Below are 19,314 nucleotides of genomic sequence, written 5' to 3'. Positions count from 1 at the left end.
GGCTTTATTCTGCATGTGACTGATTCCTGCAGAGAACTGTGATGTGGAGCTCGTGAGATATCTGAGTTTATCTCTGGAATCAGTGTGTGAGGACATGGACTCACTGCTGCTCAATGACTGCCTCTCGTGATGTCCTCGAGGGTTCCCATGGTGACAGGCTGCATGATACATATGACTGAAATGAAAATATGTGTGAAGGAGATATGCTGGTCATTCTGTTTTGACAAGATCGTAACAGGTTTAATCTTGACATTAAAACCTGACAATTCATGACATTACTATAATGACACAATAGAATATAGAATAGAGTATAGAACAACAGAATAGAACAGAAGAATGTAAAAAATTATGATGAGCATATAATAAAAAGTTGTTGATTAATACTTTAGTCCCCAGCTGGAACTTGCTTAAGATCGCCTGGGTTGTGCTGCTTAAAGGAATCACTGGTTAAAGGGATAGTTCACCGAAAAATGACAATTCTGTTATTAATTACTCACCCTCATGTCGTTCCAAACCCCTTAAGACCTTCGTTAATCTTCAGAACACAAGTGAAGATCTTCTTAATGAAATCTGAGAGTTTTCTGTCCCTCCGTTGACAGTCTACGCAACTACCACTTTCAAGCCCCAGAAAGGTAAATACTTCATTAAAGTAATCCATGAGACTAAGTGTTTAACCTCAATTTATGAAGCGTTGTAAGTGCTTTATTTGTGCAACAAACAATAAACATAATATACCACTTTATTTAAAAAATATCAATCTCATGCACGACGCATGCGTACTGTGAGGACGCGAAAACAGGAGCGCGCGTTGGAGGTAAATGAGTCACATGGATTACTTTAATGATGTGTTTACTACCTTTCTGGGGCTTGAAAGTGGTAGTTGCGTAGCTGTCAATGGAGGGACAGAAAGCTCTCAGATTTAATAAAAAATATCTTCATTTGTGTTCCAAAGATTTTTGGATAAACCACCCTTTAAAATAGACTGCTAGAGTGAAGAACGCACAGAAAAAGTCCTGTCTCTACAGCGTGTTGTGAAGTGATCACACACACACACACACACACACACACACACACACACACACAGTGCACTAGTAGTGATGCCAGCAGGCTTCTGCACATGCTCAGTGTGTTCCCCCATCATCTCATCACGCAAAATCAAACGGAGCCGCTGCTCGCGCATCTGCGACACCTGAAGACGCGTTCTCGCCTCTCGCGTCCCCGCAGCGTCTTCTGCGCGTCCGTGCTGTCGCGTCGCGGTTCTCCACGCGAGCGGGTCGAGTCGTGTGTGAATGTGTGTGTAAGCGGACAGTGCTGGAATCAGGAGCCGAGGGACATCATCATGTCGTGGGCACTGGAGGGATTTCTCTGAAAGCTTTTTGATTATGGAGTTCAACACCTCATCCGTATTTGAGCAGCACAAAGGTAAAGCACTGCACACACACACACACACACACACACACACACACACACACACACACACACACACACACACGCACGAGCTGATAACAAGAAGGTGTTGCCATGGTAATGCTGATCAGCGGGGTTTGCCGTAGCCCATCATTTGTTTGTCTTGCCATCTGTTTGTGTGTAGGTATAACCCACCAGAATGAAGAATACTAGCGAAAATGATTATGTTGATTAGTAAAACATGAGGGTGAGGGTCAACATCCAAAAGCTTCATGAGAAACCCCAGGGTTTTCTGTTGTAGTCTGATGAGGTCTCTGTCAGCGGATCCTCCTTTGCAATATACCCAACAAGCTGAGCTCCCTAGACAATAAATATAAGCTCAAAGGAACATGATTGGATTTCTCTGTGGTTGTTAAAGCCGTAATGATTTCTCAGTATATTTCATGTCATCAACGTTGTCTTCAGGTCTCCTTAGGAGTTCATTAATTCTCCAGTTGTTGACAACAGTAAGAGTACTGACTGAGCCATAAAAGCTTAATAAATACAATTTTATTTGGGAGGAATTTGGAGAGAAATGTTTGAATTCATATTGAGATTTCTCACTTTTGATTCCAGGAAACCGAAAAAAAAACCTCCAGTCTATTTAATTTCATTGGTTTTTAGAAGAAACATCAGAGATTCTTTTCAATAGGAAAGTCCATAGCGTCAAACACCTGCTTCTCTCGACTTGTTGATTAATTAGGAGTGGAAATATAATTAGAGCGTACGTTGATTAATCTGAAGCTGTGACAACTTCCCCTTATTCTTCTGGAACTCAGTCCTGAAATGTTCAAGCTCAAATGTGTCAGTACCGCATTTTATTTACACCCAACAGATGTTGTTGAGTGACCCGTTTGATGCGTTTCCCTCTCAGAAGCTGCGGAGGAGGTTGATCTAAATGTGGTGTACCAGGCGGCAGCGAACGGAGACGTCAACACGCTGACCGCCACCATCCGAGAAGACCCCTCCATCCTCGAGTGCTGCGACGGGGAAGGTGTTCTCTCACGCCACACACTGCACTTCCGTCACACACTCAAGATAACTTTCATATTAGTTCTACCCTTGTGAAAAGATGCACACCTAATTGTATTGAATGTGCCCTTGTAGTGTACTTTAAATCTTAAAAGTATATTGTATATTCTAAAGTATTTTTTATATCTCAGAAGTATATTTTACACATGTATATTAAGGACATAAAAGGCCACTTAAGTGTACTTAAAGATGACCTGTTAAGTTTCAGCTCAAAATCCCCCACAGATCATTTATTAAACCATGTTGTAAATGCCCATTTTTGAGTGGAAGGAAAAACATGCTGTTTTCGTGCATGTATCTTTAAATGCAAATTAGCTGCTGCTCCCCGCCCCCTTTTCCAGAAGAGGGCGGAGCCTGTACAGCTCCTGCCTCAGATACTCTGGCAAAAACTAAAACATCTATTTGGTTTTGATTATCGTCTCTATCGCGGTCACGCTCCCTTGACATTGCAGTTCTTCATCATCATGAACGTTTATTATCTGCATGTGTTTTAAAGCCATATCAGTCTAAATGTCTGATATATGGTTTTCTGAGCGCACACATCCGAAGCAGAAAGCTGGATGTCAGACGGAGCGTCCCGCGAGTATTAAACTAAGTTTCTTTCGAGTCAATATTGCACTTAAACTATCAAATACTCACAAGGATATGTCAAAAACACAAAAAGTTCACATAAACAGTCAGTTATGTCTGTGAACGTAAACAGCAAGTAAAGAAATCGCATGTGTATATTAGATCTGTGTATTAAAGCAGCGTAGTATACAGTATCTACTGCTATATATGCTGTTAATATGAATCAAACAGCAAAAGAAAAACTGAAAATCACTCACTGCTCTCGACTGAATAACTTTAGTGGCTTTAATAAGACTATATTTCTTATGTGAATGCTGCTGTTAAATGCTCTGGCGAAGAGATAAACATGGCGGACTGTGTACAGCTCACTGAGGGGCGGAGCTATGCTAATAGGGCGGAGTCCGTCAGCAGTTGTGGGCGGAGCCTGAACAATGTGACATCACGAAAGCTAGAATCTGCTAACGGCTTATTCTGAGCCACTGCATGATTTATAAGGATTAAAAAAGAGGAGTCGGTGTATTTTTACCATTATAAGGGGGTTGTGTACACACTCTGCTGACACACATTTATGTTCAAACACCATGTAAAACTGAATTTTTAAATCATTTTGTTTTAATTATCTTTTGTCATGCTGTGAAGAATTATCACTTATTTTGATGGGTTGACTAACTAAAGCTATCATACTAAAATATGTATTTGATTAAAAGTATTTGATTGTAATTTAAATATGTTATTCAATATTACATTTTAAGTTTATATATTTTAAATCTACTAAATTGCAACTTCATCATTGCAAATATACAATAACAAATATGTTTTCAAAAAGAAATGACAGAGAAGTAATTATGAAATTACATGAATATGTACTCAGTCCTTAAGCAGGTCAAAAAAGCACTCTAAAGTTAGTTTAATATAAATGTAAACTATAATACATTTTCATTTAATTACAATTCCAACATGCAGTTGTGTCCGAAAACATCACATTACGTTTGCAGTTAGGTACTGTATATATTTTAAAGTTTATTATTACAGTAATAAGTTCTCTTTAAAAGGTATGATAAAGTGTACTTTTTTTCACACGGGTTGATACATCACTGTCCTGAAACTAAAGGCTGTGGTATTTCAGATGCAAGTTGACCATTGTGATTGTGTTATTAGTGGTGTTTGACAAGGCAACTATCATGTTGCTCATACTGTAGTTAGGGTTACCAATTTGAACAAAACCCTCAGCCTTTGTATTAAACTTTGACGCATAATTTGTTAATGCTGCTCATATGAGATACGTCAAATTATGCAGAATGTTGAGGAGAGCTGTGCTTTACATTTGTGCAATATTTAGAAACATGTACGTGATTGAGGGTGGGATGTTTTGCTGTGCCAAGCAACCACCATCTGGCAGCCACCCACAAGCCTAATTAGGAAAAAATATTTCATGAGAGCATTCATCACTCAGAATTTGAAAACCTCTGATGATTGTCATACAATCAATCACACATATTTCTGAGACAGAAATAATCCATCATCATAAACAGATTAGAGTAGGGCTAACCTACATTGAAGTTTTGATGAGAACTGCTGTTAAGGTCTGTGTTTGTTGATGACAGGCTCCACGCCGCTGATGCATGCTGTGTCTGGGAGACAGGTGGATACGGTCAAACTGCTGCTGAAGATGGGAGCTTCTATCAATACACAAGACGCCTGTGGACGGACCTCCCTCTCTCTAGCCACATACCTTGTACGAAAACACTCTCAGGGTCCACTTCCTTTAAAGAGGCCATATTATGCCCTGTTACAAAGTTTTGATTTTGTTTTTAGGCTCTACTAGAATATGTGTTCATGCTTGAATGTTCAGAAAACACATTATTTTCCCCATGTCTGACATTGTTGCAGCTCCTCTTTCCCGGATGTGTTTCCCGAAAGCGTCGTTAGCCAAATATGTTCCGTCGTTATCAGCATAGTTCAACGAGTCTGTGTTTCCCGAAACTATAGTTCTAATGAATATTCGCAAGCAGCATCGCACAGTTGTGTGTTTGGAACGGCAGATCTCGACCTGTGTTTAGAAGCAGAGTTTCTTGTTTGCATGACATTTGGACTCATTAAATCCTTATCTTGAGTAAAATAAGCGAGCTGACATTCAGTACAATCTATATCTTTTATTTCCAATACATACAAATGTCATTTACGTCTTTTAGTTTGTCAAGAGATTTAAAGCTGCGTTTTTGAAGAGTGCGCATGTGTGAACGTTCTCTAGTACATAAGAACGAGCCTATGATTGAATCTGGAAATAAAGCAAAATAACTGAAAAATTAGAAATAGTCTTCAGATGGCATATCCATAATTTATAGCAAAAATATAGTATTAATTAAATCTCAAACAGATTCGTTAAAGTCCCCCTGTAGTCAATAATTTTACCCCTTAAAACTCAACTTTGATCACCAAAATGACATATTTAAAAGTTTTTTCCTTGAAAAAAATGTCTTCATGTCTTAAAATAGCTTGAATGCTCGGTTCTATGAATATGCAAATGAGCCCCGCCTCCACTCACTCACTCAGCTCAGAGATCCACTGGTTGACAATCACACGTTGATCTGATTGGTTACAAGGTAGTGTGTGACGTCAGAAACACCAGCGATTTCAAACCGTGTTTTTGAGACTGTCTTTGGTTCACTGCAGTTTAAAGCAGAAAATACTCAGCAATGCTGTCGACTTATGAATTAACACATGGTTTGTCTTAAAGCATATTAGAAACACCACATAGACATAATAACAACATTAAAACCTTGATTTTCACCACAGAGGGACTTTAAAAGATGTTATTACTTGAACGACAAATTTGCGACAATACAGTTTCGGGAAACAGTCACGACTATCTAGTGATTTCTTCAACGATGCTTCGTACTATGGTAATTAAGCAGCGAGTAACGTCATTGTATGGACGCACCCCTGTTTAGTTCCTGTCTCTATGAAGCCCCTCCTTCTGAAAAGCACAATATGCTCTGATTGGTCGGCTGGAGCAGTGTTTTGTGATTGGTCGAGCACTTTGAGTGTGTTTGGGAAATGTCCCGCCCCTTACCATAACCGCCAGTTTCAACACACTACTAACTAACTCAACCAGGCCCCGCCCCTTTATTCTGCGTATGAATTATTTAAATGAGGAATATTGTGGCTTGTTCGTTACCGGAAGAAAACTCAAGACTACAATGGAGCATTGGAGTTCAGAAACAGTGACAATGATATAGAGAATAACTCCCACTGGAGGGACTTTGTGCTTTAGAATTTAACAGAGCTTTTTTATGCTCAAACAGCAACATTACACAGACTAAAGAAAGATGAACATGGAAAAAAACAAAATAGGTCCTCTTTGATTTTGTCGTGATTTTGTCGTCGATCGATTGCTCCGGTCTGCCTCGCTGTCTTGCTGCCGTGTGGTTTGCGTCTGTAAGCTCTGTATAGCTTTCCGTTTTAAATCTCTATTTACTATCATTCCTTGTTGTTTATATCGCTAAATATATCGTACTCATCAACCAGATATCTGATATTATCTAATTTTGTCTGTCACATCGATCTGACTTCGCTAGCTTTAATCTAAATCACTATCGCTCGCAAAACGCGCTAGCCTTCGGCTAGTCTGCTAATCTACCATCCGTGTTTGCCGTCTTTCTTCTCGCGTGCACTCGCACCTTTTCGAGTCCATCAAACCACTGTGGTGAGTAGGATCAGTCAACAAACACGGTGAGTCATGTCTTCTCCTATTATTGTCACTTGCACTTCATGTCACATGTATAGTATAGCCTTCTCTGTCAGCGCCGAGGGCTTTACATGTGATAAATGCAGGGAGATAGTCGGCTGACGGAGATTTCAGAACTAGGGACACGCATCCAAACTTTAATCGAGGATAGTAAGAATGCAACGGCTTTAGATTCTGCTTTGGATGCGACTAGCTTAGTGAATTCTGTACATTGTTCGGTTCCGGCTGAAGTAGAGCCCGTGCAGCAGGGCAACTGGGTGACCGTGAGACGCTGTAGTCGCTCCGCTCTTCCGTTCCGATAACAACATTAAACAGGTTCTCTCCACTCAGTGACGCACCCACTGAGAATCCTGTTAAAAGTGCCCTAGTTATTGGCGATTCCATTACACAGAACGTGAAAATAGAGACACCAGCCACCATAGTCACATGTTTGCCGGGAGCCAGAGTGTCTGACATCAAAGCAAATTTAAAAGTGCTGGCAAATGTTAAACGTAAATTTTCTAAGATTATTATTCACATTGGCACTAATGATGTTCGACTTCGCCAGTCGGAGATCACTAAAATGAACGTTAAAGAGGTGTGTGAACTCGCAAGTGCAATGTCAGGCACTGTAATTTGCTGGCCCCCTTCCTGTACGCAGGAGTGATGAGATACTTAGTAGACTGTCCTCAATCAATGGCTGGCTGTCTAAGTATTGTCTGCAAAATAATATAGGGTTCATAGACAATTGGAAAAGTTTTTGGGGAAGACCTGACCTGTTAAAAAGAGATGGTATTCATCCCTCTTGGGATGGTGCCGCTCTTCTCTCTAGTAATATGGCACATAGTCTTAGAGCTCAAACATGACAATCTGGGGCTCAGGTCAGGAAGCAGACAGACTGGCTAAACCGACCGTCTGCTAGCTGCCTCGCGTCACAGAGGTCAGATAAATCCCATCACATAGAGCCTCTTTCACCTAGATATCACCATATAGAGCAGTGGTCTCAAACTCGCGGCCCGCGGGCCGTGATATTTTGTGGCCCCCTACTTGACATTAAAGTTTAATGTTAGTGCGGCCCGTCGTTGCGTGTGCCGCGTTTAAAAAAAAAATTATTTATTTGTATCCCTTATGGTCTACCATAGATAGTCTCGTGACAGCTTATGGTGGGTTTGTTGTCAATAGTTGTCAATGACAACCGCAAAGTACAAACATACTGCGCCTGGAAAAAATGAGCGCGTCGCTTCAATTATGAGCGCGCTTGCCGCGCGCCTACATTTGAAATAACGAACTTGAGCGCGCAAAATATGTGAGCGCGATGTGAGCGGCCCCTTGTCGAGCTGCCACCAATCAGGCCACGAGCTACTGGTGGCTCGCGAGCGACGTGTTGGAGAGAGACCCTGCTCTAAAACAATGTGAGAATAATCACTTTGAGCTTGTAATATGTGTCCAACAGGTTGATAAGAAGGTTTGCTTTGATTTGTGCAGTCAGTAATTTGAGACACTATACATGTGTAGAAAGAATTCAATAAGACAGGCAGACATGACTGCAAATATTTGTATTTCAAAAGCAATAATTGTTTTTCTAAGTATAATAAAAGGAAAAACATTCAATATCATTAATGTGTTGTATAAAGAAAATAAAAAGGACATAAGCAAATATAAATATCACAAATATGTGTTATAGACAAAGAAAGTTTGTAAAAATGAACTTCAACTGTCAGAAGGACGGCTCATGAAGAACCAATCATGTACAGAAAGGAATGTTCAAATTAAGAGGAACAGTTCAGAAGAAACGTTAATAATAAAGATTGAGAAGATTGGATCAGTTGTGCTCATTTTTGGGAATACTTGAATACTATTTTTTGTGGAATACTTGATCCGGCCCAGCCTGACCCAGACTCTACCTCCAGCGGCCCCCAGTTAAGTTGAGTTTGAGACCCCTGATATAGAGACTGTGTCTGTTCCCTGAATTAGGAAATACAAAAAACTCCCAAACCCATTTAAGGGTAAAAATTTGATTGATGTTCTACAAATAAAAAACAAATATAATGCAGATGAACAAATGACAAATGATATTCGGGTTGCTGAATATTCGATCCCTTTCTTCAAAAGCACTTATTGTTAATGATATGATTACAGACCATAACCTAGATGTGCTGTGTTTTACAGAAACCTGACTAAAACCAGACGATTACATTACTTTAAATGAGTCCAGCCGATTACTGCTATAAACACGAGGCTCGTTTAAAAGGAATTCCTGTAATTTATAGTTATTACTCAGAAGTCTAGTTTCAAATATAATTCTTTTGAAGTGATGGTGCTTTAAGCTAACATTAAGCTGGCTATTATTAAACCTCTTCTTAAAAAAAAGTTCAGTATGGCGTACCACAAGGCTCAGTACTAGGACCGGTGCTGTTCACCCTGTACATGCTGCCCTTTGGAGATATTATTAGGAAACATGGCATTAGTTTTCACTGTTATGCTGATGATACTCAGCTCTATATTTCTTCGTGCCCTGACGAAACGCACCAATTCACAAAATGAATGGAATGCATAGCTGATATAGAAATTTGGATGACTAGTAATTTCCTACTACTTAATTCTGAAAAAACAGAGTTTCTAATTATTGGCAAAAAACCTCTGCACGTATTAACCCAGAATACTGTCTCTAACACTTGATGGCTGCTCTGTCAAGTCTTCGTCGTCGGTTAGGAATACCATGCTCTTTAATACCAATCTTTCATTTGAAAGCTACGTTTCTAGCATCTGTAAAACCGCATTCTTCCATCTTAAAGATATGTCTAAATTACGATATATGCTTTTAATATAAAATGGGGAACAGTTAAGCTAGCATCTATGCTAATTTAATTAGTCTTTCTGTTTATTCCGAGGTTTACTGAAGTCAGCCGGATCCGGGCCGTATCCAGATCAGATGGTGGACCTGCGCCTGGACACGTCCACAACGCATCACTGAAGTGCCAGCCTCATCAGCCCTGTGAAGGCCTCATGGACACGACAGCCATCGGTACTGATCCTCAACAAACTTGTCTCCATACCGGCTTGATGACTCCAACCTCCAACCAGATGAACTGGATAAATATTCTGAATGTTCTGATCCAATCTGACTTTTGACCTGTAATGCTGCCTGAATCATAATCATACTCTGTTCGTTCGTTGGCCAGAGGAGAACTGAGCGACGGAGTCTGGGTTCTCCCAAGGTTTTTTTCTCCATTCTGTCACTGATGGAGTTTGTTCTTTGCCACTGTTGCCTTGCTTTTGGCTTGCTTAGCTGGGGACATTTAATATTCAACAATTTTATTGATCTGCCTCACTTAGGTGGACGTTGATGCAATTTTCTTCTAGAAACAAACTTTGTTGTATTATTTTCATGTTATCACTGTGAAGCTGCTTTGATACAATCTGTATTGTAAAAAGCGCTATATAAATAAAGGTGACTTGACTTGAAAAATGCACATTTCTGCCTTGTTTGTGTGTGCTGTTGTCAGTGAATTGTGATTCTACAGCATGTTTATGAGCTGTCATGTACAAAGTTGCAGTGACCTTCATTTCTTTGACTGAATGAAATGGTTGCTTATTGTTGTGTATGACTTTTACTGTAATCTGTTGTGGTTTTTAACTTCTGCAGGGTTGGCTGGAAGGCTGTGTGTGTTTGCTTCGGAACGGGGCAAAGCAGAACATTCCCGATAAGAATGGACGCTTGCCAATTCATGCTGCTACTGCTGAAACTGACTTCAGGTAACAAGGAAAATAAATAGAAGTTGTTATTGCAAATAAGTTAATGAAACAAGAGGCCAAAAATCGATTTTCGTAATGTATTCCTTGATTCATCAGTGTACGTTATTCTGAAAAAAAGGTGGAAAATTAAAATTTTCTTCCAAATAATAAGAATTGTCATGATCATGTTGTGTTGTGGTTCATTGTCATGTTCTGTTTATAGTTTTCACTTCCAGTTCTTGTTGATTGTTGGTTGTCATGGTTTCTGATTAGTTCACACCTGTTCCTGGTTCCATTGATTATCATTTATTGTGTATTTAATCAGCTTTTCAGCTGTCATTGTTCTGTAGCTACTGTTAATAGTTAATGTGGTATTGGTGTTTAATTAAAAGTATCTTTATCTTCTTTCTGCGTCACACATCGTTTTTTGGATTTTAAACTACATGGATCGTGAGAATAATGTGCTCCGCCTTTGAAATGAATGCTCGATTTCAGCTGATGTCACCAATCACTTTTAATTTTCATTGATTATCTTGTTCGCATTCTATGATGGAATTAAAATGGTGTATGCAGCATTTATGCAGTTATAAACATGTTTTGTTTGTTTGTTGAAGGCTCATGGCTGTGCTGCTACAGCAGTCAACACTGTGTGAAATCAATCATCAAGACAATGAGGTGAGTCACAGCACTTATAGTGTACTTCAAATCTTAAATATATATATTATTTAAAAAAACTAATTGCAGGTAATTGTCATGAACATCCAGACAAGGTTAGATCCAAACGCAGCGTGAGTTTATTCCCAGGGTAGTCAGACAGGCAAGGGTCACAGACAGCAAACACAGCATAGGAGACAAGGCAATAGTCAGGATCAGAAACCAGGCGAGATGACAGAGGCAGGCGGCAGACGAGACGGAATCCAGGAAACAGGCGATGGGTCAGATACATAGACTGGAACAGACTAGACATTGGAACGCTCAGAAATGTACACAACAGTGAAACAAGACTTAGCCATGAGTGATAGTGAGTGTGGGGTATCAATGAGTGTGGAACTAGATGCAGGTGTGAGAGTGATCAGTGGAAACAGGTGTGCACAATCAGTTCAGGGTGTGTGCGAAAACAGTCCAAGGGAAGCCAGTGCAGAAGTGGAGCGTCCTCTCGTGACACTAGAGGGCAATCCAGCCGAACATCGTCACAGTAATATACTTAAATGAAATAAAAATACCACTTAAGTGTTAAAGAGATTACACTTTTTTTTTTAAACATAATTAAGAACACTTTTAACCCTCTCCGTATCGTGGCAGTCAAAAAGGGATGAATTCTTTTTTATTTCAAAGAAAAGAATGTATTATATTTTAGTTCAATAATGTTTTTTTAATTTAATATTTGGTATTTTTAGGGGATTTTATGGTACTAAGTGATATTTATGCAGTAGTTATACACCATTTATAACCACTTTTTGGGCAAGTACACTTTGGGCTTTGAGTTTGGTCTCTTTTTAAAGACAACATATTGGCTGAAGCTGCATTGTTCAAACCGATTTGTGTATGATATTAAAGGTATGTTATTAGTTTGTTAAAACTGGCGGTTATGGTAAGGGGTGAGACATTTCCCAAACACTCTGGAATAGGTGTGTTCAAGGCAAATACACCTATTTTCATAAAGCCATAAAATTTTAACGTCTATAATAGGCTTCTTTATTTTGATTGTAGGGTGACAAATATTGATGACCTGGATGCATATTGCCGGGATTTGATGAGAGTTACCCAACTTTCACTGTGGTCATACTTATAAGTTTCCATACACTTTCATCTATTTGTAAAAAGCATGGTCATCACTGTATCATGCTGTAATGTCATTTTGGCCTTTAGAGAACAGTAGGGTTGTTGTATTTTTGCGGTTTGTACCAGGACATTTTTTTCATTGTCATCTGGGCCCAGTTGTTCAAAAAGTTTAATCTGGATCAGAATGATCTGGATTTGGAAATTGTGCTATCCAGGATCCGATAATCCATTTTACTTTTGTGCCGGTTTTTCAAAGTAAAATTGGATTGGATCACCTTGATCCAGATACACACTTACATATTTCAATGCTTTTCAGAAAAGTGATGAAAAAACCCCAAAACACTTTAAATAAAATATTATATTTTTGTTTGATATTTATAGCTGTTTGGGGATTATTCTATCGTGCCAAAATCTCTTTTTTTACTTTACAGTTAGGCTACTGAAAGGCTTAATATGTAGCCTAATGTCTATTTCTAATTTATTACTTCAACAGTTAAAATAATCAAGAGCAAAATAAAACAATGTGTGTGTGTGTGTGTGTGTGTGTGTGTGTGTGTGTATATATTACATGATACAAATGTTGTATTTTTTGACCATGCAGTTTTAAGTTAATAATCCTGTTGTTGTTGTTTTTTGGATAAAAAGTATCCCGATCTTACTAAAAAGTTTTATACAACACAAACTGATGATTTGATCCAGATCAAAACCAAGATTGGATTTTGTGATCTAATCTGATTTTCAGCAATGCAGAATTTTCCATATTTGATCCAATCTGATCAGATTAATTTTGAACAACTGATGCTCCATTTGCTACTTTGCAGCCATGAGCACCTGTGTAACCCGCGTAACACTCTGATTGTTGTTTGGCAGGGAATGACAGCTCTTCACTGGGCTTCTTTCCACAACCGGCCAGAGCATGTGCAGGCCCTGCTGCAGAAAGGAGCCGACCCCACACTCGTGGACAAAGACTTTAAAACAGCGCTCCACTGGGCTGTGCAGGTACAAATCATTAACATAACCTTGTAATGGTATATTACCTCAAACTAACTCATACTCTATGTTATAAATAATGTGCTGAGATCTATATTTATACATAATTATATTTATAATTGTAATATCAGAAAAAGGTAGAAAAATTTAATGTTTCATCATGCAATTTAATACTATTTATGTCTTAAATTCATTGTAAACATTGTTTTACATGTACATTTTATATGTGCAAGTTGATTATTAATTTATATGTCTCATTGTTTTATAACTATGTGGCAGAGTGGCAGCCAGTTAATGTGTTCCCTCATTCTTGACCATAATCTGGGCTCCTCTGTGATCAATTATGATGACGAGAATGGGAAGACCTGCGTTCACATCGCCGCCGCTGCAGGATTCAGCGACATCATCTATGAACTGTCTCGAATTCCTGAGACCAACTTGCAAGCTTTAGACGTGGATGAACGGTACAGTAAACATGTTGTGTCATATGTGAATGGAGAGTCACATTAGTTTTTAGGCATGTCTGCGTTCATATGCTATCTTGCTTACCATAGAAAGAACTAAGACAAAACTTGGTTTTGCTAGCAACAGTGTTTAACAGAGAATTTTTGCCATTGATTTGAAGGACATCATTTCACTTTATTTGTGATGAGGCAGAATGAAATTCTAGTAATATATGATAATATTAGGATATATTATGCCCCTTTCCAGTTCATTTCATTTCAGTTTATTTCTAAAGAACATTTAATAACAGCAACAAGGCTGACCAGAGTGCTGTACAATACAAAATAAAAATACCATAATATTACAGATGAAACAAGACATTACAGTGTATTAAAAGCCAACGAAAAGAGATGTGTTTTAAGACTAGATTTGAAAGCAGCCCTAATGTGGTTTGGGATGCTGTTCCATAGACAAATCTCACTTTAAGCAAGTTCTTGGATTTTGGAGTAAGTTTTGAACTTCAGATCTTAGATCATGAGGGATTATAGGGTAAATTAGACAGATAGCTCGGCGTTTGATTATGCAAAGGTTTATAGACAAGTAATAGGAATTTAATTTTAATTCTATAATTAACTGGCGACCAATGTAGGTTTTCCAGAAGGGGAGTGACATGCGTACATTTTTTACATCCTTTCAGAAATCGCGCTGCTGCATTTTTCAAAGTCTTGATTTTGTTTCTGGGGTCTATGCTTGAATGTTTATACATATTTGACTTTGTTCCAGCTCGTCTCTTCCCAGTCTGTCAGTAACGCTCTGGGGTGCATTTCCCGTACAACAATGTAACTCGCTGCTTCACTACCATAGTACGAAGCATCGTTGAAGAAATAAACTAGATAGTCACGACTGTTTCCGGAAACCATATTATCGCAAATCGGTCGTTCAACCACGTTGGTTAATGATGTCACACAGGTAGTGGAGTAATAACTACTTTTTTTAACGAATCGTTTGAGATCGAATTAATGCTAGATGTTTTGCTATAAATTTCAGACATGGCACCTGAGGACTGTTTCTCATTTTTCTTAGTTATTTTGATTTTTCTCGTTCTTACACTCTAGACTCTAGAGCACTTTCGCACATGCGCAGTCTTCAAAAACGGCTATTTAAATCTTTTGAGAAACTAAAGGACGTAAATGACATTTGTATGTATTCTAAATAAAAGATACAGATTGTACTGAATGTCAGCTTGCTTATTTTACTCAAGATAAGGATTTATTGAGTCCACATGTCATGCAAACAAGAAACTCTGCTTTCTAACCACAAGTCGAGAGCTGTCGTTCCAAACACACAACTGTGCGATGCGGTTTGCAAATGTTCGTTAGATCTATAGTTTCGGGAAACACAAATTGGTTGAACTATGCTGATAACGACAGAACTTGCAACCATAGTTGCAAGCTAACGACGCTTTCGGGAAACACACCCCTGTTTAGTTCTTGTCTTTATGAAGCCCCTCCTTCTGAAAAGCACACTGTGCTCTGATTGGTCGGCTGGATCAGTGTGTTGTGATTGGTCAAGAGCTTTGTGCGTGTTTGGAAATCTCCCGCCCCTTACCATAACCGCCAGTTTCAACACACTACTAACTAACTCAACCAGGCCACGCCCCTTTATTCTGCAGATGCCTTGGGCGGGAATTATTTAAATGAGGAATATTGTGACGTGTTCGTTCCCGGACGAAAACTCAAGACTACAATGCAGGTGTTTCAGGGAGTTCAGAAACAGTTACTGATATACAGAATAACTCCCGCGGGAGGGACTTTGTGCTTTTCCTGCTCAAAAAGCAACATCACACACTAAAGGAATCTAATTATGGGAGCCTTTAAAATGAATCTAAAAATTAGTAAGCATAGTGCATTTTTACGTCTGAACACTTTTTTCAAAGTTACTTACAGTATACTTAGTTGATAATACTTCACTTTTAGAGCACATTACTGATGGATAACAGCGGCAGTTCCTCAGTGTACTTATCATAATGATGTCACATTCTTAACCATGAGCCCAACACTCCCATGTTCCCTTTTGAGGGAACTCGCGATGCGTTGATGGCGCTCTGGGAACGCCCCTGCGTGATTGCGTCTGAAGCACATGTGTCAACTAGTCCAATGGCGAGATTGAACGTCACGGGCGGGTGACGTGATGACCAGGAAAGGATAAAAGCACATCCGGTTAGAACCGCGCTAGCTTCTGTGCTCTGTGTCAAACTGTCTGTTATATTTATTGTTGTCTGTCATGAAAACCATACAGCTTCATATATATATCTATTATGGTGTGTCCAAACAATCATTCAAGTTGTCTGCTTCTCCCTGCCCTCGTTATCTTACGGCTGGGGATACACACGAACTTTGTGATGTGTTTGGGAGCGGAGCATGCTCTGTCAGCCTTCGAGGGGGCTGACTGTGAGCATTGTGAGAGGCTACCGCTTCGTATGCTCCACTCTCGCCTGTCACTCTTTGAGGAGGGTGTTCAGGTGAGTATTCCCTGCGTTTCGGGCCCTGTGCTGCCTCGCTCTTAGCGTGGGGATCGCAAATGGATCTTACGGTGGGTTTGAGATGGGCCCCGCCCTTTCTCAACCTTTACCCGTGGGATCCAGTGCTCTCTCTCCGGAGTTGGAAGCCCACCCCGCGGTTCCTTCTGCTCAGGAAGAGGCACCGGTGCTTCAGCTGTCTAGTTCCGAGGAACTAGATGTGCTGAGCGTCGTAATGATGGAGCGTATGAGGAGCTGGTGGAGGTATTATCTCATGCTGTGTCAAAGTTGAACATTGAATGGCCAGCCGAGAAGCAAGGCGCTCGTCCCAAAAGCCTATTAGAAGAGTGCTTTCTATCATCTAGTCCAGTACCTCCACCAAGGGGACTTCCATTTTTCCACAACCTACATAAAGAGCTATCAAGGTCGTGGAATAAACCATATTCTTACTGAGTTTTAGCCCTCAAGTTCACGTCTATTCAGATATAGGGAGGCTAAAGGAATATGGTTAGGGGCGATGCCGAAAGTAGAACAACCGCTTGCCAGTTATCTTTCATCAGCATCGGCATCGTCCCTGAAGTCCCCAATGCTGCCCACTAAGCCGATAAAAACATCATCTATGTTAGTGGGTAAAGCATATACGGCAGCAGGTCAGGCCGGGGCATGCCTTCACACTATGGCTATATTACAGGCATACCAGGCTGACCTGCTGAGGGACCTGGAGACTAGCGAGGGGGCAGGGCCTCACGTGGTTCGAGAACTGCTTCGGGCCACCGATCTGTCTCTCCGAGCCACTAAAGTGGCTTCGGAGAGGCACCTTTGGTTAAATTTATCTGATATTAAGGACAAAGATAAATACTTTCTGTTGGCTGCCCCGCTATCGCCTCCTGGCCTCTCCGGTGAAGCAGTTAACACAGTGATAGAGAGGTTTCAGGAGGCGAAAAAGCAAACGGAGGCGTTCAAACGATATCTCCCTCGCCATCAACAGGCCCCTGGGGCTGCTGGGCGTGAGCAGCCCAAGCCGGCAAGCTCCTCATAGCGAGGTGTTGGAGCACATTTGGGGAGTTTAAGGCCAGGCACAGGTGGATCTGTTCGCGTCTCAGGATACGACGCACTGTCCACTTTGGTTTTCTCTCACGCATCCAGCCCCACTGGGTCTGGACGCAATGGTGCAGACGTGGTCGAGGCTACGTCTGTATGCATTTCCCCCGATCGCTCTGCTCCCAGGAGTTCCTGAGAAGGTCCGCCAAGACGGAGTGAGTGTTCTATTAGTAGCTCCGTACTGGCCAAGCTGAGTGTGGTTCTCGAACCTAATATCCCTTCTCGACGGCTCTCACCTGGAGCTGCCGGTCAGGAGGGACCTTCTATCTCAGGTGAGGGGAGTAATCCTCCATCCCCGCCCAGAAACATTCAACCCGTGGTTCTGGCCTCTGAGGAGGCCCGACTCATAGACTCTGGTCTCTCAACCGAGGTTGTAGAGACCATACTGAACTCCAGAGCTCCACAAGAAAGCTATACTCCCTGAAATGGAGTTTTTACCTCTTGGTGTAATCTATGACAATGGAATCCAGTTAATTGCACTGTGGGTTCCTGCAAGATGGTTTTGCTTCAGGGTTATCTCCTTCCACACTGAAGGTTTATGTTGCGGGTATTGCTGCTTACCATACCCCCTTGGGGGGGGGGTTATCTATTGGATTATCTATCCTCTCATTATACATTTTCTTCTTGGCACTCTGAGGCCTGCAGTTCCTACCAGAATTCCAGCTTGGTATCTTTGAGCCTCTCGAGTCTGTTTCAGAAAAATTTCTGACCCTCAAAACTGTGTTCCTTCTAGCCATTTCCTTACTAAAAAGAGTAGGAGATCTCTAGGCCCTGTCGGTATCTCCTTCATGCCTTGAGTTTGCACCCGGGATGGTCAAAGTGTTCCTCTATCCGAAACCCGGTAACGTACCTAAGGTTCCAAACATTGTACCACGGCCTATCGTACTGCAGGCGTTCTGTTCTTCAGTTCCTTAAGGATTTAGACCAGGAGAAACTGAACCTCATCTGTCCAGTCAGAGCACTGGATACTTATGTCCACAGATCTGCCCAGTGGAGAAAGTCTGATCAATTACTGGTATGCTTTGGGCCCCTTAAGAAAGGCCTTCCTGCATCCAAGCAGACGGTTAACAAGTGGATAGTCGAGGCTATCTCTCTTACATATGAGGTTCTGTGCCAGCCTTCACCTTTGGCCACTAGAGCCCATTCTACTAGGGGTGTGGCGGCCTCCAAGGCCCTAATTCCTGGGGTGTCCATTCAAGAAGTTTGTGATGCAGCTGGCTGGTCTTCACCGCTTACGTTTGTCAGATTTTATGACCTAGACATGGATACCCCGGGGTTCTCATGTCATGATGGCGGGTTGACTGTGGCGTTCGGGCATTCTCGTTCCTAAAGCGCCATCGACGCATCGCGAGTTCCCTCAAAAGGGAACATCTCAGGTTGCCATACTTCATACATCCCTGTGATTGACTTGCTTCTGCGTTTTTAGAAGCTAGCGTGGTTCTAACCGGATGTGCTTTTATCCTTTCCTGGTTGTGATGTCACCCGCCCGTGACGTTCACTCTTGCCATTGGACTAGTTGACACATGTGCTTCAGACGCAATCACGCAGGGGCGTTCCCATCGGATCGACGCATCGTCTCGTTCCCTACTCAGGGAACTAGGGTTACAGTCGTAACCTGAGACGTTCTTTATTATTATACAGGATGATTTCTGTTTTTGTGTCAGGACCCCTCTCCACTGGGCCGCCGCAGCAGGTAAAGATGACTGTGTGCAGGTTTTGTTGGAGCTGGGAGTGGAGCCCAACCCTCGAGATATTAACGAGAATACACCACTCACATACGCCATGTACTGTGGACATACTGGATGCATCAAACTCCTCTCCACTGAAAACAGGTTTGTCATTTTGTTTTGTTTTTCAAATTTTGTTCTATTTTGTTGGCAATCAAATAAAAATTGTTGAGTACATACTGACATATCTGTGACTTTTTAAAGGAAGCAATGCCCCCTTATAGTGTCAATAACTGCCCCCC

The 19,314-nt window shown here is 41.0% G+C and overlaps 1 protein-coding gene across 1 annotated transcript; it reads left to right on the top strand.

Moving 5' to 3' along the window:
- Positions 1–1,112: 1,112 nt before the first annotated feature.
- Positions 1,113–19,177, top strand: ankrd55 (ankyrin repeat domain 55; the record flags this gene model as incomplete). Its single annotated transcript, XM_056233243.1, has 8 exons — positions 1,113–1,422; positions 2,321–2,440; positions 4,653–4,783; positions 10,422–10,531; positions 11,125–11,185; positions 13,163–13,291; positions 13,562–13,746; positions 19,010–19,177. Coding segments are annotated over exons 1-8 (944 nt in total), but the record flags the coding sequence as incomplete, so codon positions are not given.
- Between the last annotated feature and the right edge of the window lie 137 nt (positions 19,178–19,314).

The sequence above is a fragment of the Rhinichthys klamathensis genome, unplaced genomic scaffold (genome assembly GCF_029890125.1).
Source record: "Rhinichthys klamathensis goyatoka isolate OS25496 unplaced genomic scaffold, OSU_Roscu_1.1 h1tg000363l_1, whole genome shotgun sequence".
NCBI classification, from domain to species: domain Eukaryota; kingdom Metazoa; phylum Chordata; class Actinopteri; order Cypriniformes; family Leuciscidae; genus Rhinichthys; species Rhinichthys klamathensis.
Note: the sequence above shows the minus strand (reverse complement) of the source record. Positions and strands in the feature narration are given on the sequence as shown.